Genomic DNA, 23950 nt, shown 5'->3' with positions numbered 1-23950 from the left:
GCTCTTTTAAATGCTTTCTACATTGGAATTGCTCACTCTTTTGAAATTCGAATTCTAAATTGATTTCAAATTTTGGATTTAAATTTTAAATTTCAAATTAAACTAAGAAAGGAAAAATATTATACAATCATAGTCAATCATTCTTATAATCAAGTTTAATTTCTCAAGATTAAATCTGACCATAAGACAATCAAACTATTTTAAATGACTAATAAGTTCTTAATCTCTCCTCGAATTTCTAAGTTAGTTTTAAGTGTGAGGGAGCTCGAAATAGGGAGTAATTGAAGGTAAGAATGAGAGAGCGCTATTGTTATTATTAGTGGTAAGAAAGGAAACAAAGTTTAATTTCATAATTAAATTTGATTTCCAAATTTGATCGGACAATTTAATTTGTATTTTCAAATTAAAAATAATATCTTAAAATAAAAAGATTTATTTTTATAAACAACAACGTTGTCTTTGTTTGAAAAATGATGTAAAAAATTTCATAATGATAAAAAGAAAGTAGCTAGATTTCGAGGTTTGGTACTATCATGCACTGAAATCATCCGTAATATATATATATTTTACAAAAAAAAAAAAGAATAATATAGAATCAATTCATAATCTTCACAAAATAATTTTAAAGCTGCAAGTATATATATATATATATATATATTGTCTTGGACAAGAACATTCCTGTGGAGTTTGGACTATAACAAGCCCTAACCATGTCCTTGATAATCTTACGTAGCGGACACAGCATCTAGTTGCTGCTTGCTAAGTGCTAACAGAAGCCCCCACCGGTAAGAACGGTTTCTTCTTTGTTAATTTTAACTTCGTTCATTATTTTCATTCATGTTTTCTCATGATAAGTAGTGTTTTCTTTTTTGTAATGAAAAAAAATTGAAATATTGAAGAGATGTCGAACGGCATGGGATTTCAGGAGCAGCATTCGAACCACAACGCGAACAACGCAGCAACGATGATGCGCGGGAATGTCTCCATGACCCAAAAACAAATCGAGACTCTGAGGATACAAATTGCTGCTTACGAAACCCTCTCTGAACAACTCGCTGAGAAGTACAGGGCACACCGTGCCGCTCGCCAAGCTCCTCCTCAAGGTCATTCCCTATTTTCTTCCATTCATCTTTTTTCACAATTTTATTTTTTTATCACTTATTATTCACCGTAATAAATTTTTTTGTTATAGTAAGTTACCCATTCTAACCGTTTACATTCTAACCGTGTAACTGTAAACGGTTAGAATGTGTTAGGGTTATTTCTGTTAAGAGTTTGTTACACTGGTCTGAGGCGGTTGTAACAAATATACTGAAACAAATGGGTGTGGTGTTTTCAGTGACGTCAGAGGTGGTTAAGCCGGTAAATATGTATGGAGGAGACACATCAAAGGGAATATTTAACATGAAGCCGAGGTGGAGTCCAACAACTGAGCAGCTTCAGATCATGGAGAAAATATTTAAGCAGGTGACACCGAATCCAGACAGGAAAATGATAAACGAGATTACTGCGGAACTCGCCAATCATGGAAATATTTCGGAGAAAAATGTCTGTAATTGGTTCCAGAATAAGCGTGCTCGGTCCAAGAAAAAACAGCCCAATGCGGTTATTGCAAATAATGTTAACACTAATGGCCGGTTGACATCAGGAGATAGCCGCTATCAAATGAAATAAAAGGGGAAATGCGCATTTACTCTCCATTTCGATTTTCTTCTCATTCCTTGAAAGTTGAAATCATAGAGGAACAAGATTTTTAATGATAATTCTTCTGTGTATTTCCTCACTCTTTTGAAATTTGAATTCTGAATTGATTTCATATTTTGGATTTCAATTTTAAATTTCAAATTGTAATGTTGGGAAAGGATTTGAAAATAAAAAATTAAATAAATAATAATTTCTTTTAAAAATCAAAATAAAAAATCAATAGAAAACTAAGTTAGTCATTTATGGTGGCAGACAACTCATTCAATGTCCCACTTATTTGTACATTGAAATTACTCAGCTCTTTTAAATGCTTTCTACATTGGAATTGCTCACTCTTTTGAAATTCGAATTCTAAATTGATTTCAAATTTTGGATTTAAATTTTAAATTTCAAATTAAACTAAGAAAGGAAAAATATTATACAATCATAGTCAATCATTCTTATAATCAAGTTTAATTTCTCAAGATTAAATCTGACCATAAGACAATCAAACTATTTTAAATGACTAATAAGTTCTTAATCTCTCCTCGAATTTCTAAGTTAGTTTTAAGTGTGAGGGAGCTCGAAATAGGGAGTAATTGAAGGTAAGAATGAGAGAGCGCTATTGTTATTATTAGTGGTAAGAAAGGAAACAAAGTTTAATTTCATAATTAAATTTGATTTCCAAATTTGATCGGACAATTTAATTTGTATTTTCAAATTAAAAATAATATCTTAAAATAAAAAGATTTATTTTTATAAACAACAACGTTGTCTTTGTTTGAAAAATGATGTAAAAAATTTCATAATGATAAAAAGAAAGTAGCTAGATTTCGAGGTTTGGTACTATCATGCACTGAAATCATCCGTAATATATATATATATATTTTACAAAAAAAAAAAAAAAGAATAATATAGAATCAATTCATAATCTTCACAAAATAATTTTAAAGCTGCAAGTATATATATATATATATTGTCTTGGACAAGAACATTCCTGTGGAGTTTGGACTATAACAAGCCCTAACCATGTCCTTGATAATCTTACGTAGCGGACACAGCATCTAGTTGCTGCTTGCTAAGTGCTAACAGAAGCCCCCACCGGTAAGAACGGTTTCTTCTTTGTTAATTTTAACTTCGTTCATTATTTTCATTCATGTTTTCTCATGATAAGTAGTGTTTTCTTTTTTGTAATGAAAAAAAATTGAAATATTGAAGAGATGTCGAACGACATGGGATTTCAGGAGCAGCATTCGAACCACAACGCGAACAACGCAGCAACGATGATGCGCGGGAATGTCTCCATGACCCAAAAACAAATCGAGACTCTGAGGATACAAATTGCTGCTTACGAAACCCTCTCTGAACAACTCGCTGAGAAGTACAGGGCACACCGTGCCGCTCGCCAAGCTCCTCCTCAAGGTCATTCCCTATTTTCTTCCATTCATCTTTTTTCACAATTTTATTTTTTTATCACTTATTATTCACCGTAATAAATTTTTGTTATAGTAAGTTACCCATTCTAACCGTTTACATTCTAACCGTGTAACTGTAAACGGTTAGAATGTGTTAGGGTTGTTTCTGTTAAGAGTTTGTTACACTGGTCTGAGGCGGTTGTAACAAATATACTGAAACAAATGGGTGTGGTGTTTTCAGTGACGTCAGAGGTGGTTAAGCCGGTAAATATGTATGGAGGAGACACATCAAAGGGAATATTTAACATGAAGCCGAGGTGGACTCCAACAACTGAGCAGCTTCAGATCATGGAGAAAATATTTAAGCAGGTGACACCGAATCCAGACAGGAAAATGATAAACGAGATTACTGCGGAACTCGCCAATCATGGAAATATTTTGGAGAAAAATGTCTGTAATTGGTTCCAGAATAAGCGTGCTCGGTCCAAGAAAAAACAGCCCAATGCGGTTATTGCAAATAATGTTAACACTAATGGCCGGTTGACATCAGGAGATAGCCGCTATCAAATGAAATAAAAGGGGAAATGCGCATTTACTCTCCATTTCGATTTTCTTCTCATTCCTTGAAAGTTGAAATCATAGAGGAACAAGATTTTTAATGATAATTCTTCTGTGTATTTCCTCACTCTTTTGAAATTCGAATTCTGAATTGATTTCATATTTTGGATTTCAATTTTAAATTTCAAATTGTAATGTTGGGAAAGGATTTGAAAATAAAAAATTAAATAAATAATAATTTCTTTTAAAAATCAAAATAAAAAATCAATAGAAAACTAGGTTAGTCATTTATGGTGGCAAACAACTCATTCAATGTCCCACTTATTTGTACATTGAAATTACTCAGCTCTTTTAAATGCTTTCTACATTGGAATTGCTCACTCTTTTGAATTTTCTTCTGAATTGATTTCACATTTTGGATTTCAATTTTAAATTTCAAATTGTAATGTTGGGAAAGGATTTGAAAATAAAAAATTAAATAAATAATAATTTCTTTTAAAAATCAAAATAAAAAATCAATAGAAAACTAAGTTAGTCATTTATGGTGGCAGACAACTCATTCAATGTCCCACTTATTTGTACATTGGAATTACTCAGCTCTTTTAAATGCTTTCTACATTGGAATTGCTCACTCTTTTGAATTTTCTTCTGAATTGATTTCACATTTTGGATTTCAATTTTAAATTTCAAATTGTAATGTTGGGAAAGGATTTGAAAATAAAAAATTTCTACATTGGAATTGCTCACTCTTTTGAATTTTCTTCTGAATTGATTTCACATTTTGGATTTCAATTTTAAATTTCAAATTGTAATGTTGGGAAAGGATTTGAAAATAAAAAATTAAATAAATAATAATTTCTTTTAAAAATCAAAATAAAAAATCAATAGAAAACTAAGTTAGTCATTTATGGTGGCAGACAACTCATTCAATGTCCCACTTATTTGTACATTGGAATTACTCAGCTCTTTTAAATGCTTTCTACATTGGAATTGCTCACTCTTTTGAATTTTCTTCTGAATTGATTTCACATTTTGGATTTCAATTTTAAATTTCAAATTGTAATGTTGGGAAAGGATTTGAAAATAAAAAATTAAATAAATAATAATTTCTTTTAAAAATCAAAATAAAAAATCAATAGAAAACTAAGTTAGTCATTTATGGTGGCAGACAACTCATTCAATGTCCCACTTATTTGTACATTGGAATTACTCAGCTCTTTTAAATGCTTTCTACATTGGAATTGCTCACTCTTTTGAAATTCGAATTCTAAATTGATTTCAAATTTTGGATTTCAATTTTAAATTTCAAATTGTAATGGTGGGAAAGGATTTGGAAATAAAAATTAAATAAATAATAATTTATTTTAAAAATCGAAATAAAAAATCAATGAAAAATTAAGTTAATCATTTATGGTGGCAGACAACTCGTTCAATGTCCCACTGATTTGTACATTGGAATTACTCAGCTCTTTTAAATGCTTTTTGCATTGGAATTGCTCATTCTTTTAAAATTCGAATTCTGAATTGATTTCAAATTTTGGATTTCAACTCTTCTAAATTTTGAATTTATGTTTAAATTTGAATTTTTAACTTTGTAATGGTGGGAAAACTTTTAGAAAATTTTGTGTGGCAGACAACTCATTTAATGTCCCACTACTTTTCTTTTGTTGTATATTACGAGTAAAAAGACCTATACTTTTCTTTTGTTGTATATCCCACTATTTTTTGCATGGATAATTGTTAGCCCTATTAATGCTGCATGAAAAAACAAAAACATTAAAAAAATTGTAAAATAAAAAAATTATTTATATTGTAAAATAAATTCAAAATTGGGAAATAAATTAAATGAAAAATTATGTGAACTTGATATGTGAGAAAAGAGTTCAGCATTTAACATTTATGCAGTGAAAAAAGATATATATAATAAATTTGAATTTAATATAAAATTATAGATTAAACAATAAAATATTTAAAATTTTAAAAATACGTTTATAGTCGATAAAAATTATTTTAAATTTCAAATTTAAAAGAAAAAAATAAGAAATGGCATAATTTATACTTTACTAAAAATAAATTAAAATTTTAACATAAAAATTTTAAATATACCTGTATAACCAATTAAAATAATATACATGTATTTTTTAAAAAAGTATTTAACATAAAAATTTTACATATACATGTATAACCAATTAAAAATATATATAAAAATCATAAATTAAAATAGAAAAAAATTATATAAAAAAATGTATAATTAATATAAAAAAATTTAAATTTTAAATTTAAATAAAAAATGACGTTTGTCATTCTGTAAAAAAAAATTATTAAAATTTAAGAACTATAAAAATTAAAATTTTAATTTAGTACATAAGAAAGAAATTAAACTTTCAATTTTTTTATTGCAAGAGTGTAATTAACACAAATACTTGCAAAAAATAATTATTTATATAAAATGCTGACAGTTAGAGGTGAAAAACTGGGCTCGCCCTGTAGGGCCGGCCCGCCAATATATTTTTATAATTCAACTGAAATTTTATCCTTCTTCTTTTATAATTAAATTACTAAATCTGATTTCAATTTTTGTAAATACAAATTTGTGTAATTTCAAAGACTAACGACACTAATCCTTGTACAAAAAAATTGTTTATATAAAATGCTGACAGTTAGAGGTAGAAAACTGGGCTCGGCCCGGAGGGCCGGCCCGCTAATATATTTTTATAATTCAACTAAAATTTTATCCTTATTCTTTTATAATTAAATTACTAAATCTGATTTCAATTTTTGTAAATATAAATTAGTGAAATTTGAAAGACTAACGACACAAATTCTTCCAAAAAAAAATTATTTATTATAATTTTATAAAACGATTGTAGTAAATGAAAGTTCATCTCTGAGATAAAATATAAAAACCTAGACGCAACTAAAAAAATCTTTTTTTGTGGATAAATATAAAAACCTTTTACATGCTAATAGTTAGAGGTGGCCAACTGGACTCGGCCAAGAGGGCCGACCCACAAACACATTTTTATAATTAAATTAAAATTTCATCTTTCTTCTTTTATAATTAAATTCCTAAATCTGATTTTTATTTTTGTAAGTACAAATTTGTAAAATTCCAAATACTAACGACACAAATCCTTGCAAATAATAATTATTTATTATTAATTTTTAAATGTGATTGCAATAAATGAAAGTCTATCTCAAAGATTAGTGTAGTTGCTTTTATTTTGTTCATATGCAATTGTTGCAATTTAAGCAAAAAATATGACTTATACATGCTTATTTGATTAAGTTGCATTCAAATCTCGTTCAGACAACATTTTTTTTGGTCCTTAAAAAATTTAATCCAATCTTTTTTTTTTTGCTGATACTATGACTTTTGGGTGTTAACATATTAGTGTTACTTATTTAATCACACAAGAAATGACATATTTAGTAAGTGTTGAACTCATCCCTCCAATGATTGCTAAGAAATGACACTGAATGAATAGCATTTTCATATTATAGGTAAAAGCTTATATTTTAAATCCATATTTGCTTGGTGTTATTGTTACCTTGATTTTGTTGATGAATGTTATAGGTAGCAATGATTTGTACGCATTTTTCTTTTTATATCCCTTTCTCATGTTAACATGGTGTATTATAACGTATTATGGTGTAGTTGTATACAAAATTAATTATCCCTCTGAATAACATATTTTTGTTTGTGGATGATATTTGCATAGCTCTGTGTCAATGTTGTAATTTTTTTCACCTGAAATATAGAACAAAATAACAACACAGTTTTTTGTAAATATAAGGTTTGCAGTGCGATTAACCAACCACGGCGGACGACAAATTTTTTGATCTTTTTCCCCCGTGCATCGCACGGGTAATATACTAGTATATATATAAAAGAGAGATCATTTGACTCCAGAGTAAGATTTATAAGTCTTACTGCTCATTCAGTCCTTGATTTCCGTCCATCCAACGGTTATAGTTTAGGAAGTCATATTAATTAATTATTAATTACATTACAAATAACAACTATTGATTTTCGTTCATTAATGGCTAAGATGAGGAGTAAAATTTAAAAGTCTTACTCTGGAGTCAAAATAACCCTCCCATATATATATATGGAGTTTACGTTTCTGCAGCTGTTGTACGTACAACAATCAAATACTTGCCATATATATATGTATATATATATATATATATATTTGAAAGCATTAAATGCGGGGAATCATAACCATACAAAATATCAAACTGTTAAATGTGAAAAATCATAACCATACACCTGTCGTTGTTGTACGTAAAGCAGCTGTAGAAATGATTTTATATATATATATATATATATATATATATATAGTCAGCATCATGCTGTTCATAATTGTTGAATTAGAAATTTCAGGGCTGGATAATTCCAGAGGCAGAAGCATGATGAATCTGGTCTTCCATTGTTACTTCGTGTGTGATTGATATGGGAACCAAACAAAGTCCTCTACTCTTAGTCAACCTGCACTTTGTGCCCACATCCCTAATGTGACTCCAGCAGTTAGTATTTAATATATCACCTTTGTATTAATTAATATGTTGCATTCAATAAATGAGAAAATAATTTCACAGCATGACAATTCATAATCTATACCTGAGTATGAGGGGCTTCAGCCTTACTAATGTAAGAGACACTTAGCATCTGAAACAAATTCTGCTACCCCCAGAAGAACAAAAAGAAAAATAATATATATATATATATATATATATATATATATATATATATATATATATATATTAGAATAATCTCCGAGCAAGTCGCTTGAGTCTCATAGTCTAGTGTCTGCCCACAAGAAAAATAAGGGAAACTATCCTTATTAATTACGGAGTAAATAGGTTACGTCTAGTTAAATTTTGATTTAAATAAGTCAGACATACTTAGAATATTTTGATCACCTGAACCTAACCTATTAATTTTATGCATACTAAATTATAAGTATGACTTATTTTTTAAAAAGTAAAGAGACTGACCTATTACCCAATTTAAGCCTCCACAATTCTAAGTTTATGACCCCTTCGTGCCTATCAAACTTACAAAAATCACTAAGCCTACTGTGAAAAAAAATTAAAACACAAAAGGGAAAAAAAATTATTGATTTTCACACATAATTTAATTATTAATTAATAATATATGAATTACTAAGCCTATTCTATATTGTTTTTATTGACATGCATTATATAATGATTAATTATATTATTGTTTTACCAAAAAAAAATTATATTATTTAAAATATTACCAAAAAATATATATTATTTAAAATTATATGATATAATTTTGAATAAATGTAGGCCAGCCTAGATGCTCATAGGTCATGCATTTTAAAATTGGAACTGTAAAATTTTTAAATGGACTTGATTAGTTTTAGGCTCATCATATAGTATTATTCTTAATTATCTGCCGGAAGATAGGAGCACTAAATATATACCCAGATTTGTGCTTGAAGAAGCTCGATATAAAGAGAAGCCTCATGAAGAACTGATGCAGTGTCAGTCTGCAGTATATCCAGAAACCTAAGGTCACTTTCTTGAAGTTGTAGGAGAAACAAAATTGTAACTTATGGGTACGTTACTCACTCACCTTGCCAAAAGGTGAAACCAACTTTTGTAGAGTTGTAACTTTATCGCTAAGCTTCTGATTTCTCCTGATAGGCACGTGCAACTGGAAACAAAATTGGACAATATAAAAGGCTTATGATTGAATGCAACATTCAATGCAAAATCATTATGTATTTGTCTTTCTTTTACAGTTTAATTACTACTCTTTAATAAAATAAAAAGTTTCTTTGCACCCTTTTGAGAAATTGAAAGTCTTGACATGTTATGTTATATTTAGTACACAAGTTTCATTGTTATCTCAAGGATAACATTAATAAACCACAAAAAAAAAATTGTTTCGTTAATTTTACTTACTTTGTGCCGAGGGATTATCTCTAAAGCTTCTCTTACTTGATGCCATTTCGATTCCAAGAATGTGTTTTTGCTTTTCGAATTGGTTTTCATTTTTTTCCACAAAGACTTGTTGTCAACGTACTCAAATGGACGTTTTCTGGCATTTTCATTTACCTGCAAAACCCCATATTGACTTCAAATTAAGAGTTTCTAATAATAAACACTTATCAATTTGAGCCTAGGATCATGTTCTGATATCATAAATATGAGAGTGGATCCTCTCATGTGAAAAAGTTGTCATGTGGTCATGTTATTTGATCACAACCACTCTTTTAAAAATTATACACTTTTCTCTCTCTTATCTCATCATCAATGAGTGGTTGTGATCAAATAACATGACCACTTTTCCACATGAGAGGATCCACTCCCCGTAAATATTGATCCGCTTGAAGTATCTTAAATTATGTGTAAGCTTAGTCAGACTATGTTTGTAAGTCCCTGTGGAGGGCACACGCTATGATGAATTAAGATGTTTGGATGTAGAAGAAATTTGAATCTTCAAAATTTGAATTGAGGAATGTGAGTACCTCAAAATAACTATGGAAATGATGTGTTAGGTACTTCAATGTTGAAATATGGGACTTGAGTCCATGATGATTTAATATTGACCGAACATAGGTGAGGATATCATAATGTATCGAGAGTACAATGTAAGAAGTTGAGAAAAATTGCCATGGATGGCATTAGACAAAGTTTATTGAGAGTATAACGGTCCATAATGGGATGATGGTTTGACTTGACGAATGTGTCATAAGGGAAACAAATGTGATATGAGAAAGTATGACTAAATGTTGCGTACTAATGGTATTAGTATGCTTTTATAAGGTTGAGTAGTAGTGATTTGTTTATGATGTGATCTGATTATGTGTGTGCATTAATGTGGGGGATTTTATTTGGAATGGTTCCTTGATAGAGGTTCAGGTGGTATAATGCATGATAAAATTGTCCCATAAGAGATGTTCTTGGAAATTCCAAGGGGTGATTGTTGTATTTTGAAATGGAATAATTGCTAAAGGATGTTTGTAAGGGGTAGTGAATAAGACATAATGGCCGGATGACCTGTCTAATTACTCTAATGAATAGATGGATGATACTCCTGTGATGGCCTAAGTGCCAGTATATATATACCCTTTGTGAAGGCCTGAGTGCCTATATATATTTATGTGATGTAACAAATTATTAAATTCTTGGTAAAAGGATAAATATGCTCAATGAAATCCCCGATGTGGGGAAGTATCAGAAGAGATTGTCTCTTTGGAGTGTCATTGGACGCTCAATCTGGTATGGGATTCATGATGGAGTCCCGGTGTACAAGTTACACAATAGTATACATGTTGGTAATAATGTGGCAATAAAGGTTGTCCTGGGCTTCCCTTGTGGATTAAATCCTAAAAGGTGTTGCTCTTGGAAGTCCTAGGCGAGCACCGCTCGAAGTTGAGACTTACCTTGCAGTCCTTGATCGCTGACTGCGAGGACTAATAAGTGTTGGCACTCCTTGTGTCGTAGAGAAGTATTGAGAGAAAAGTGATGGTGTTTCAATGAAATAGGTATTCTGCAGTCACACAGAGGAAGGATTATTAAGAAGGTTGATGGATTACTCTACGATGTTGAGCATAGTTGCTATGAGTCATGTTAGACAATGGATTAGAACTGTAACCGAGTACGGGTACTGTTAAGAGTTGTGAAATATGTGCTGATGTACGAGAAAGATGATGGAATCGTGTGATAATGATTATGTTATGGACTAGGTCTGATGATTAGCCAAGTGAATAAATAGGCAAACTGAAGAATCATATTGAATGATGAATGAGTAGACTAATGTGTGGATAACCTCTTGTGTTTATACAAAACACATTGTGCCATTAAATACGGATGTGATATGAATTTTGTTATCTCTGCGCGGCCTATATGCCCGGAGTGTGTGTCTATCTCCGTATGGATTATGTTACCGGAGACTAGTATTATCTTGTATAAGTAATGTGATAGGAAAAGTAGGCTGTGTCAGTAGGACTGTAGTACCGCTGATAGTGTGTTACCTCTTCTTGCGTGAATTATAAGGACAAATTCTTTGATCGGTGGGTAATTGCACCTGGGGCCATGAGGACAGCAAGAGCTCGAGCGGTTAAACTTGGGATATTTTTACCCACAGCATTGGAGGATTGTATCGTATGAGGAACGCAAGAGGTGGATTAGGATAATCCTAAGTGAATAATGGTGTGTTAAATGGAATACAATATGTGTGTTTCCATGAGATGGTATTTTGAAGTATGATGTTTGATTACTTGGAGATGTGTAGGTGAGTATGCCAAGTGTGGGAATATGAAACTTGAGAAATAAATTGTAGAAGCCTCACCCTCTGTGAAGAAAATAGAGAATTGTGTAATACTGATGGATTGAGTCAAGGTCTTCTGGGAAGGCTTGTGATGAAGAGATGCTAAGTTGGTGGCCTGATGGCCTTTCATAAGAGGTAAACGTGATGGAATCAAGTATCAATGTGTGACGACCACTGGTCAATAAAATTTGTGCTAAAGGAAATAAAAGTGTGTTGTCTCTGCCTTGGTGGTAGAGTTACTAATGGAGTATTGCATATGTGATGTATGGTGAGAGACGTGTTGGAAATACACAATGTTGATGTTGTTTTGGCTAGGTACCATGATACATGATCATGAGGTTGTAGTAATTTGAAATATTTTGAGAGACTTTTATACCACTGATAATGAATTGTGAGAGTAATGACATTGATGAACTTAGTTCCTTATAATAGGACGAGTAAGTTATAAAAATTCCCATGTGATGAGACTTAATTGCAAGTGATGTGATATGATATGTTTGAATGGCACATAAATGATGAAATGAAATGCTTATGAAATCGAAAGATACATGAAGGAAATGCGTGTGGGATCTATATTGAGATTATAGAATAAGATGTAAACCTAGTAGTTGATGGAAATCTTAGGCATAATGCCTTTAAAGTGAAAACCAATGATAAATTGTATGTTGAGCCTTGAGATGGCTAAGTTAATGGCAGGTGTGGCCTTGTATGTAGAAAATCATGAGTGAAATTGGTGGTTTAAGGCTCTGAATTGGCCAACGTTATAAATAGAAATTGTAATGTGTGATCCATATAATCACAGTGAAATGTGTTGAGAAATTGGTTCGCCAACGTGTTTTGGTGGAAGTTAGTAAACCTAAAAGGTCTGATGCGTGTAAGGTACAGGAATGGCGCCTGTTGAGTATTAGGTGCAGGATTGAAATTGCACGTTGTAGGTTGAGAACCTGAGGAAAATGTATGTGTATTCAACTTGTGGCTAAATGCAGTAAATGGGGATTGTCCCCTCAAAAAATGAAATTGCAAATGAGCGTGAACTAGATGATGACTCGGTGAATTGCACTGAGAAGCTGTTGAGATTCCATAACAGTGTGAAATGGGGAATATGATGTATAGAGAAACTGGTTGTTGGATAAAGTAAGACTATGTGATGAGTGTTGCTAAAAAAGGAATTCCCTGACGAAAGTGCTAGAGTTCACTGGAATAAAATTAAGTTGATGGTTAAGTATAGGATGAAATGTGTCAGTGATTGATAGTTGCCTATGTGGCACGAAGTGTAGTAGAATAGATGTGATCCTATGTGGATCTGTTGACGAGCTAAACATGTTAGCAAAATCTTCAAAAAGAAATTTTGGGGTCTATATGTAATATAACCCAACTTGTGAAAATGAAATAGTGTGCAGTTGAAAATTGCAACTGCAATGTATGCTCCGGTTGTTCACATATGGTGGCACCGGATGATGTTGAAATCGGGAAGGATTAAAGACTCTCATTGGGCCTTTGAAATGCTGGGCCATTGTGAAATGAGGCTCAAAAGCCAGAAAATTGTGAGGTAAATGATTCAGTGTGAAGCCCGTATGCTTGGGAAAAGCTACTCGAGAACGGGAGACTGAGATTCTCCAACTGTATCCAGAGTTAGCATGTAAGTATAACTTAATTTTGCGGACAAAATTCTAAAAAGGTGGGGTGAATATAACACCTCGTAAATCTAAATATGAAATTATATGCTATAATGTGGGTTAAAAGGGAAGGATTAGTGAAAATCCGGAAATTAAGGCCAAATTGTGTGAAAAGGGCAAAATGGTAAATTACCAAACATGTAACTCGAGGCATGAAAAATTGAGTAGAAGACCTCAAATGATAAAAATAATGCCGGAAATGGATTCAGGACGAAAAATCGAGTGAATAGGCAAGTTTTGAAAGTTTTGATGAATAATGATTTTCCCGGTGTAAAAATACTGCGGTATAATTGTACCGATAAGCGTGAAATTTTTATCAGTATTTTTAGGAAACAAAAATATGACATGAACCAGAAAAATACGTAGTTTATGAAATTGTGGTTTAAATTAGATGTTTCATTAAAGTTAAATCGCGTGTGGGACCCGCGGAACCAAAACCCACTTAAGTTTCCCTCATTTTCCCTCAACCTCACGAGCTCTCTCTCTCCTTTCCCTTTCTTTTCTAGCGTGAAACAGCCCTCCCACCATTGATGAGCCTTCATCTTTTTGCTCTCCAAAACCATCATTTCTTGGCCAAATCCTTTGATTTTGGTGTTGAAATCAATTGGAAAACCCATTCTAAAGCCATTGGTGATACCCTCTAGCCTTGAAATCGCTCCCTTGGTGAGTATTTAGCCTAGGTCAGTTTTGAAAGATTGGAAAAAAGTGATGTTCATGGAGGCATTGGACCTCTAGATGCTTGGAGAAGCCTTGGTGGAGAGTCTAGCATTGATTGTGAGTGTATTTACATGGTTTTTATGATTGATTTCATAGATCAAATTTATGAACCCTATGCTTGTAATTGTTGATTTATGATGATTGGAGGCTCAAATGGAAAAATTGCATTAGACGATAATGTCTTAGAATGACATGATTGAGCTAGAAATGCTATGAAAATTTAGGTGAAAATCTTGACGATTGATTGGTTTTGGAAGTTGGGGTTTGGTTGTGAGAGTGTAAGTGCAGAGGGTTTTGGGTTTCAGTTTCAGAGGTGTTAGGGTTCGAAGAGGAGAGTTTGAAAATTTTGGAAGTGTGAGGGAAAAAGAAAATTGGGAATATTTTAAAACAGGCTGATTTGGGACGCGCTTAAGCGCCCTCTTCGAATTGGGCCCTTTTGACCGTGGGCCGCGCTTAAGCTCCCTTCTCTCGCGCTAAAGCGCGGAGAGGCAGAGGCAATTGGCCTATTTTCCTTCCTTAGCGCGCTTAAGCTTCCTTATCTCGCGCTTAAGCTTCCTTATCTCGCGCTTAAGCGCGGCGAGGCAGTGAGTTATGGCCAATTTTCTTAATTATCACGCTTAAGCCCCATTTTGGGAGCTTAAGCGCGATCTGCGAATGGATTTTTTTTCAACTGTGGAGCGCGCTAAAGCCTCCTTTATTCAATTTTAAAAATGCATGACCTATAAGCATCTAGGCTGGCCTACATTTATTCAAAATTATATCATATAATTTTAAATAATATATATTTTTTGGTAATATTTTAAATAATATAGTTTTTTTTTTGTAAAACAATAATATAATTAATCATTATATAATGCATGTCAATAAAAAAAATATTTCAGAATAGGCTTAGTAATTCATATATTATTAATTAATAATTAAATTATGTGTGAAAATCAATAATTTTTTTTCGCTTTTGTGTTTTAATTTTTTTTCACAATAGGCTTAGTGATTTTTGTAAGTTTGATAGGCACGAAGGGGTCATAAACTTAGAATTGTGGAGGCTTAAATTGGGTAATAGGTCAGTCTCTTTACTTTTTTAAAAATAAGTCATACTTATAATTTAGTATGCATAAAATTAATAGGTTAGGTTTAGGTGATCAAAATATTCTAAGTATGTCTGATTTATTTAAATCAAAATTTAGCTAGACGTAACCTATTTACTCCGTAATTAATAAGGATAGTTTCCCTTGTTTTTCTTGTGGGCAGACACTAGACTATGAGACTCAAGCGACTTGCTCTGAGATTATTCTAATATATATATATATATATATATATATATATATTTTTTTTTTTTTTTCTTTTTTTTCTTCTGGGTGTAGCAGAATTTGTTTCAGATGCTAAGTGTCTCTTACATTAGTAAGGCTGAAGCCCCTCATACTCAGGTATAGATTATGAATTGTCATGCTGTGAAATTATTTTCTCATTTATTGAATGCAACATATTAATTAATACAAAGGTGATATATTAAATACTAACTGCTGGAGTCACATCAGGGATGTGGGCACAAAGTGCAGGTTGACTAAGAGTAGAGGACTTTGTTTGGTTCCCATATCAATCACACACGAAGTAACAATGGAAGACCAGATTCATCATGCTAGCTTCTGCCTCTGGAATTATCCTGCCCTGAAATTTCTAATTCAACAATTATGAATAGCATGATGCTGACAATATATATATATATATATATATATGACAAGTATTTGATTGTTGTACGTACAACAGCTGCAGAAACGTAAACTCCATATATATATATGGGAGGGTTATTTTGACTCCAGAGTAAGACTTTTAAATTTTACTCCTCATCTTAGCCATTAATGAACGGAAATCAATAGTTGTTATTTGTAATGTAATTAATAATTAATTAATATGACTTCCTAAACTATAACCGTTGGATGGACGGAAATCAAGGACTGAATGAGCAGTAAGACTTATAAATCTTACTCTGGAGTCAAATGATCTCTCTTTATATATATACTAGTATATTACCCGTGCGATGCACGGGGGAAAAAGATCAAAAATTTTGTCGTCCGCCGTGGTTGGTTAATCGCACTGCAAACCTTATATTTACAAAAACTTGTGTTGTTATTTTGTTCTATATTTCAGGTGAAAAAAATTACAACATTGACACAGAGCTTTGCAAATATCAACCACAAACAAAAATATGTTATTCAGAGGGATAATTAATTTTGCATACAACTACACCATAATACGTTATGATAAATAATAAATAATTATTATTTGCAAGGATTTGTGTCGTTAGTATTTGGAATTTTACAAATTTGTACTTAAAAAATAAAAATCAGATTTAGGAATTTAATTATAAAAGAAGAATGATGAAATTTTAATTTAATTATAAAAATATATTAGCGGGCCGGCCCTCTGGGTCTAGCCCAGTTTTCCACCTCTAACTGTCAGCATTTTATATAAATAATTTTTTTGTACAAGGATTGGTGTCGTTAGTCTTTGAAATTTCACAAATTTGTATTTACAAAAATTTAAATCAGATTTAGTAATTTAATTATAAAAGAAGAAGGATAAAATTTCAGTTGAATTATAAAAATATATTAGCGGGCCGGCCCTCCGGGCCGAGCCCAGTTTATCACCTCTAACTGTCAGCATTTTATATAAATAATTTTTTTTTTGCAAGGATTAATGTCGTTAGTCTTTGGAATTTCACAAATTTGTATTTACAAAAATTGAAATCAGATTTAGTAATTTAATTATAAAAGAAGAAAAATAAAATTTAAATTGAATTATAAAAATATATTGGCGGGCCGGCCCTACAGGCCGAGCCCAGTTTTTAACCTCTAACTGTCTGCATTTTATATAAATAATTATTTTTTGCAAGTATTTGTATTAATTACACTCTTGCAATAAAAAAAGTGAAAGTTTAATTTCTTTCTTATGTACTAAATTAAATTTTCATTTTTATAGTTCTTAAATTCTAATAATTTTTTTTTTACAGAATGACAGACGATATTTTTTATTTAAATTTAAAATTTAAAACTTTTTATATTAATTATACATATTTTGTATATAATTTTTTTCTATTTTAATTTATGATTTTTATATATATTTTTAATAGGTTATACATGTATATGTAAAAAATTTATGTTAAATATTTTTTTTTAAAAATACATGTATATTATTTTTATTGGTTATACAAGTATTTTTAAAATTTTTATGTTAAAATTTTAATTTCTTTTTAGTAAAGTATAAATTATGCCATTTCTTATTTTTTCTTTTAAATTTGAAATTTAAAATAATTTTTATCGACTATAAATGTATTTTTATAATTTTAAATATTTTATTGATTAATCTATAATTTTATATTAAATAAAAATTTATTATATATATCTTTTTTCACTGCATAAATATTAATGCTGAACTCTTTTCTCACATATCAAGTTCACATAATTTTTCATTTAATTTATTTCCCAATTTTGAATTTATTTAACAATATAAATAATTTTTTTATTTTACAACTTTTTTAATGTTTTTGTTTTTTCATGCAGCATTAATAGGGCTATCAATTATCCATGCAAAAAATAGTGGGATATACAACAAAAGAAAAGTATAGGTCTTTTTACTCGTAATATACAACAAAAGAAAAGTAGTGGGACATTAAATGAGTTGTCTGCCACACAAAATTTTCTAAAAGTTTTCCCATCATTACAAAGTTAAAAATTCAAATTTAAAATTCAAATTTAAACATAAATTCAAAATTTAGAAGAGTTGAAATCCAAAATTTGAAATCAATTCAGAATTCGAATTTCAAAAGAATGAGCAATTCCAATGCAAAAAGCATTTAAAAGAGCTGAGTAATTCCAATGTACAAATCAGTGGGACATTGAACGAGTTGTCTGCCACCATAAATGATTAACTTAATTTTTCATTGATTTTTTATTTTGATTTTTAAAATAAATTATTATTTATTTAATTTTTTATATCCAAATCCTTTCCCACCATTACAATTTGAAATTTAAAATTGAAATCCAAAATTTGAAATCAATTTAGAATTCGAATTTCAAAAGAGTGAGCAATTCCAATGTAGAAACCATTTAAAAGAGCTGAGTAATTCCAATGTACAAATAAGTGGGACATTGAATGAGTTGTCTGCCACCATAAATGACTAACTTAGTTTTCTATTGATTTTTTATTTCGATTTTTAAAAGAAATTATTATTTATTTAATTTTTTATTTTCAAATCCTTTACCAACATTACAATTTGAAATTTAAAATTGAAATCCAAAATATGAAATCAATTCAGAATTCGAATTTCAAAAGAGTGAGGAAATACACAGAAGAATTATCATTAAAAATCTTGTTCCTCTATGATTTCAACTTTCAAGGAATTACTCAGCTCTTTTAAATGCTTTCTACATTGGAATTGCTCACTCTTTTGAAATTCGAATTCTAAATTGATTTCAAATTTTGGATTTAAATTTTAAATTTCAAATTAAACTAAGAAAGGAAAAATATTATACAATCATAGTCAATCATTCTTATAATCAAGTTTAATTTCTCAAGATTAAATCTGACCATAAGACAATCAAACTATTTTAAATGACTAATAAGTTCTTAATCTCTCCTCGAATTTCTAAGTTAGTTTCAAGTGTGAGGGAGCTCGAAATAGGGAGTAATTGAAGGTAAGAATGAGAGAGCGCTATTGTTATTATTAGTGGTAAGAAAGGAAACAAAGTTTAATTTCATAATTAAATTTGATTTCCAAATTTGATCGGACAATTTAATTTGTATTTTCAAATTAAAAATAATATCTTAAAATAAAAAGATTTATTTTTATAAACAACAACGTTGTCTTTGTTTGAAAAATGATGTAAAAAATTTCATAATGATAAAAAGAAAGTAGCTAGATTTCGGTACTATCATGCACTGAAATCATCCGTAATATATATATATTTTACAAAAAAAAAAGAATAATATAGAATCAATTCATAATCTTCACAAAATAATTTTAAAGCTGCAAGTATATATATATATATATATATATATTGTCTTGGACAAGAACATTCCTGTGGAGTTTGGACTATAACAAGCCCTAACCATGTCCTTGATAATCTTACGTAGCGGACACAACATCTAGTTGCTGCTTGCTAAGTGCTAACAGAAGCCCCCACCGGTAAGAACGGTTTCTTCTTTGTTAATTTTAACTTCGTTCATTATTTTCATTCATGTTTTCTCATGATAAGTAGTGTTTTCTTTTTTGTAATGAAAAAAATTGAAATATTGAAGAGATGTCGAACGACATGGGATTTCAGGAGCAGCATTCGAACCACAACGCGAACAACGCAGCAACGATGATGCGCGGGAATGTCTCCATGACCCAAAAACAAATCGAGACTCTGAGGATACAAATTGCTGCTTACGAAACCCTCTCTGAACAACTCGCTGAGAAGTACAGGGCACACCGTGCCGCTCGCCAAGCTCCTCCTCAAGGTCATTCCCTATTTTCTTCCATTCATCTTTTTTCACAATTTTATTTTTTTATCACTTATTATTCACCGTAATAAATTTTTTTTGTTATAGTAAGTTACCCATTCTAACCGTTTACATTCTAACCGTGTAACTGTAAACGGTTAGAATGTGTTAGGGTTGTTTCTGTTAAGAGTTTGTTACACTGGTCTGAGGCGGTTGTAACAAATATACTGAAACAAATGGGTGTGGTGTTTTCAGTGACGTCAGAGGTGGTTAAGCCGGTAAATATGTATGGAGGAGACACATCAAATGGAATATTTAACATGAAGCCGAGGTGGAGTCCAACAACTGAGCAGCTTCAGATCATGGAGAAAATATTTAAGCAGGTGACACCGAATCCAGACAGGAAAATGATAAACGAGATTACTGCGGAACTCGCCAATCATGGAAATATTTCGGAGAAAAATGTCTGTAATTGGTTCCAGAATAAGCGTGCTCGGTCCAAGAAAAAACAGCCCAATGCGGTTATTGCAAATAATGTTAACACTAATGGCCGGTTGACATCAGGAGATAGCCGCTATCAAATGAAATAAAAGGGGAAATGCGCATTTACTCTCCATTTCGATTTTCTTCTCATTCCTTGAAAGTTGAAATCATAGAGGAACAAGATTTTTAATGATAATTCTTCTGTGTATTTCCTCACTCTTTTGAAATTCGAATTCTGAATTGATTTCATATTTTGGATTTCAATTTTAAATTTCAAATTGTAATGTTGGGAAAGGATTTGAAAATAAAAAATTAAATAAATAATAATTTCTTTTAAAAATCAAAATAAAAAATCAATAGAAAACTAAGTTAGTCATTTATGGTGGCAGACAACTCATTCAATGTCCCACTTATTTGTACATTGAAATTACTTGAAATTACGCAGCTTTTAAATGCTTTCTACATTGGAATTGCTCACTCTTTTGAAATTCGAATTCTAAATTGATTTCAAATTTTGGATTTAAATTTTAAATTTCAAATTAAACTAAGAAAGGAAAAATATTATACAATCATAGTCAATCATTCTTATAATCAAGTTTAATTTCTCAAGATTAAATCTGACCATAAGACAATCAAACTATTTTAAATGACTAATAAGTTCTTAATCTCTCCTCGAATTTCTAAGTTAGTTTTAAGTGTGAGGGAGCTCGAAATAGGGAGTAATTGAAGGTAAGAATGAGAGAGCGCTATTGTTATTATTAGTGGTAAGAAAGGAAACAAAGTTTAATTTCATAATTAAATTTGATTTCCAAATTTGATCGGACAATTTAATTTGTATTTTCAAATTAAAAATAATATCTTAAAATAAAAAGATTTATTTTTATAAACAACAACGTTGTCTTTGTTTGAAAAATGATGTAAAAAATTTCATAATGATAAAGTAGCTAGATTTCGAGGTTTGGTACTATCATGCACTGAAATCATCCGTAATATATATATATATTTTACAAAAAAAAAAAAGAATAATATAGAATCAATTCATAATCTTCACAAAATAATTTTAAAGCTGCAAGTATATATATATATATATATATATATATATATATATATATATATATATTGTCTTGGACAAGAACATTACTGTGGAGTTTGGACTATAACAAGCCCTAACCATGTCCTTGATAATCTTACGTAGCGGACACAGCATCTAGTTGCTGCTTGCTAAGTGCTAACAGAAGCCCCCACCGGTAAGAACGATTTCTTCTTTGTTAATTTTAACTTCGTTCATTATTTTCATTCATGTTTTCTCATGATAAGTAGTGTTTTCTTTTTTGTAATGAAAAAAAATTGAAATATTGAAGAGATGTCGAACGGCATGGGATTTCAGGAGCAGCATTCGAACCACAACGCGAACAACGCAGCAACGATGATGCGCGGGAATGTCTCCATGACCCAAAAACAAATCGACTCTGAGGATACAAATTGCTGCTTACGAAACCCTCTCTGAACAACTCGCTGAGAAGTACAGGGCACACCGTGCCGCTCGCCAAGCTCCTCCTCAAGGTCATTCCCTATTTTCTTCCATTCATCTTTTTTCACAATTTTATTTTTTTATCACTTATTATTCACCGTAATAAATTTTTTTTGTTATAGTAAGTTACCCATTCTAACCGTTTACATTCTAACCGTGTAACTGTAAACGGTTAGAATGTGTTAGGGTTGTTTCTGTTAAGAGTTTGTTACACTGGTCTGAGGCGGTTGTAACAAATATACTGAAACAAATGGGTGTGGTGTTTTCAGTGACGTCAGAGGTGGTTAAGCCGGTAAATATGTATGGAGGAGACACATCAAAGGGAATATTTAACATGAAGCCGAGGTGGAGTCCAACAACTGAGCAGCTTCAGATCATGGAGAAAATATTTAAGCAGGTGACACCGAATCCAGACAGGAAAATGATAAACGAGATTACTGCGGAACTCGCCAATCATGGAAATATTTCGGAGAAAAATGTCTGTAATTGGTTCCAGAATAAGCGTGCTCGGTCCAAGAAAAAACAGCCCAATGCGGTTATTGCAAATAATGTTAACACTAATGGCCGGTTGACATCAGGAGATAGCCGCTATCAAATGAAATAAAAGGGGAAATGCGCATTTACTCTCCATTTCGATTTTCTTCTCATTCCTTGAAAGTTGAAATCATAGAGGAACAAGATTTTTAATGATAATTCTTCTGTGTATTTCCTCACTCTTTTGAAATTCGAATTCTGAATTGATTTCATATTTTGGATTTCAATTTTAAATTTCAAATTGTAATGTTGGGAAAGGATTTGAAAATAAAAAATTAAATAAATAATAATTTCTTTTAAAAATCAAAATAAAAAATCAATAGAAAACTAAGTTAGTCATTTATGGTGGCAGACAACTCATTCAATGTCCCACAACTCATTCAATGTCCCACTTATTTGTACATTGAAATTACTCAGCTCTTTTAAATGCTTTCTACATTGGAATTGCTCACTCTTTTGAAATTCGAATTCTAAATTGATTTCAAATTTTGGATTTAAATTTTAAATTTCAAATTAAACTAAGAAAGGAAAAATATTATACAATCATAGTCAATCATTCTTATAATCAAGTTTAATTTCTCAAGATTAAATCTGACCATAAGACAATCAAACTATTTTAAATGACTAATAAGTTCTTAATCTCTCCTCGAATTTCTAAGTTAGTTTTAAGTGTGAGGGAGCTCGAAATAGGGAGTAATTGAAGGTAAGAATGAGAGAGCGCTATTGTTATTATTAGTGGTAAGAAAGGAAACAAAGTTTAATTTCATAATTAAATTTGATTTCCAAATTTGATCGGACAATTTAATTTGTATTTTCAGCATTCGAACCACAACGCGAACAACGCAGCAACGATGATGCGCGGGAATGTCTCCATGACCCAAAAACAAATCGAGACTCTGAGGATACAAATTGCTGCTTACGAAACCCTCTCTGAACAACTCGCTGAGAAGTACAGGGCACACCGTGCCGCTCGCCAAGCTCCTCCTCAAGGTCATTCCCTATTTTCTTCCATTCATCTTTTTTCACAATTTTATTTTTTTATCACTTATTATTCACCGTAATAAATTTTTTTTGTTATAGTAAGTTACCCATTCTAACCGTTTACATTCTAACCGTGTAACTGTAAACGGTTAGAATGTGTTAGGGTTGTTTCTGTTAAGAGTTTGTTACACTGGTCTGAGGCGGTTGTAACAAATATACTGAAACAAATGGGTGTGGTGTTTTCAGTGACGTCAGAGGTGGTTAAGCCGGTAAATATGTATGGAGGAGACACATCAAAGGGAATATTTAACATGAAGCCGAGGTGGAGTCCAACAACTGAGCAGCTTCAGATCATGGAGAAAATATTTAAGCAGGTGACACCGAATCCAGACAGGAAAATGATAAACGAGATTACTGCGGAACTCGCCAATCATGGAAATATTTCGGAGAAAAATGTCTGTAATTGGTTCCAGAATAAGCGTGCTCGGTCCAAGAAAAAACAGCCCAATGCGGTTATTGCAAATAATGTTAACACTAATGGCCGGTTGACATCAGGAGATAGCCGCTATCAAATGAAATA

General features: G+C 31.1%; 4 protein-coding genes and 1 long non-coding RNA gene across 5 annotated transcripts; 4 read left to right on the top strand and 1 right to left on the bottom strand.

Moving 5' to 3' along the window:
* The first annotated feature begins 901 nt into the window (after positions 1-901).
* On the top strand, positions 902-1674 carry LOC133312067 (WUSCHEL-related homeobox 14-like). The gene is made up of 2 exons (XM_061513210.1): positions 902-1103; positions 1340-1674. Exons 1-2 carry the CDS (start codon positions 902-904, stop codon positions 1672-1674), a joined length of 537 nt encoding a protein of 178 aa, XP_061369194.1.
* Positions 1675-2903: 1229 nt separating this feature from the next.
* On the top strand, positions 2904-3674 carry LOC133312066 (putative WUSCHEL-related homeobox 10). Its single transcript, XM_061513209.1, has 2 exons — positions 2904-3105; positions 3247-3674. Exons 1-2 carry the CDS (start codon positions 2904-2906, stop codon positions 3672-3674), a joined length of 630 nt encoding a protein of 209 aa, XP_061369193.1.
* Positions 3675-8017: 4343 nt separating this feature from the next.
* On the bottom strand, positions 8018-9345 carry LOC133312062 (uncharacterized). Its single transcript, XR_009751635.1, has 4 exons — positions 9265-9345; positions 9113-9178; positions 8281-8469; positions 8018-8169 (listed from the first exon to the last, which is right to left on the bottom strand). It is a non-coding gene; the product is annotated as an uncharacterized LOC133312062 (long non-coding RNA).
* Positions 9346-19657: 10312 nt separating this feature from the next.
* LOC133312064 (putative WUSCHEL-related homeobox 10) lies at positions 19658-20431 on the top strand. Its single transcript, XM_061513208.1, has 2 exons — positions 19658-19859; positions 20004-20431. Exons 1-2 carry the CDS (start codon positions 19658-19660, stop codon positions 20429-20431), a joined length of 630 nt encoding a protein of 209 aa, XP_061369192.1.
* A 1674-nt stretch (positions 20432-22105) lies between these two features.
* On the top strand, positions 22106-23914 carry LOC133312063 (WUSCHEL-related homeobox 14-like; the record flags this gene model as incomplete). Its single annotated transcript, XM_061513207.1, has 3 exons — positions 22106-22390; positions 23208-23379; positions 23617-23914. Coding segments are annotated over exons 1-3 (755 nt in total), but the record flags the coding sequence as incomplete, so codon positions are not given.
* Positions 23915-23950: the final 36 nt, after the last annotated feature.

Source organism: Gastrolobium bilobum, unplaced genomic scaffold (genome assembly GCF_033153095.1).
Source record: "Gastrolobium bilobum isolate Gb01-03AN ecotype WA unplaced genomic scaffold, APGP_CSIRO_Gbil_v1 utg335113, whole genome shotgun sequence".
In the NCBI taxonomy this organism is placed as follows: Eukaryota; Viridiplantae; Streptophyta; class Magnoliopsida; order Fabales; family Fabaceae; genus Gastrolobium; species Gastrolobium bilobum.
Note: the sequence above shows the minus strand (reverse complement) of the source record. Positions and strands in the feature narration are given on the sequence as shown.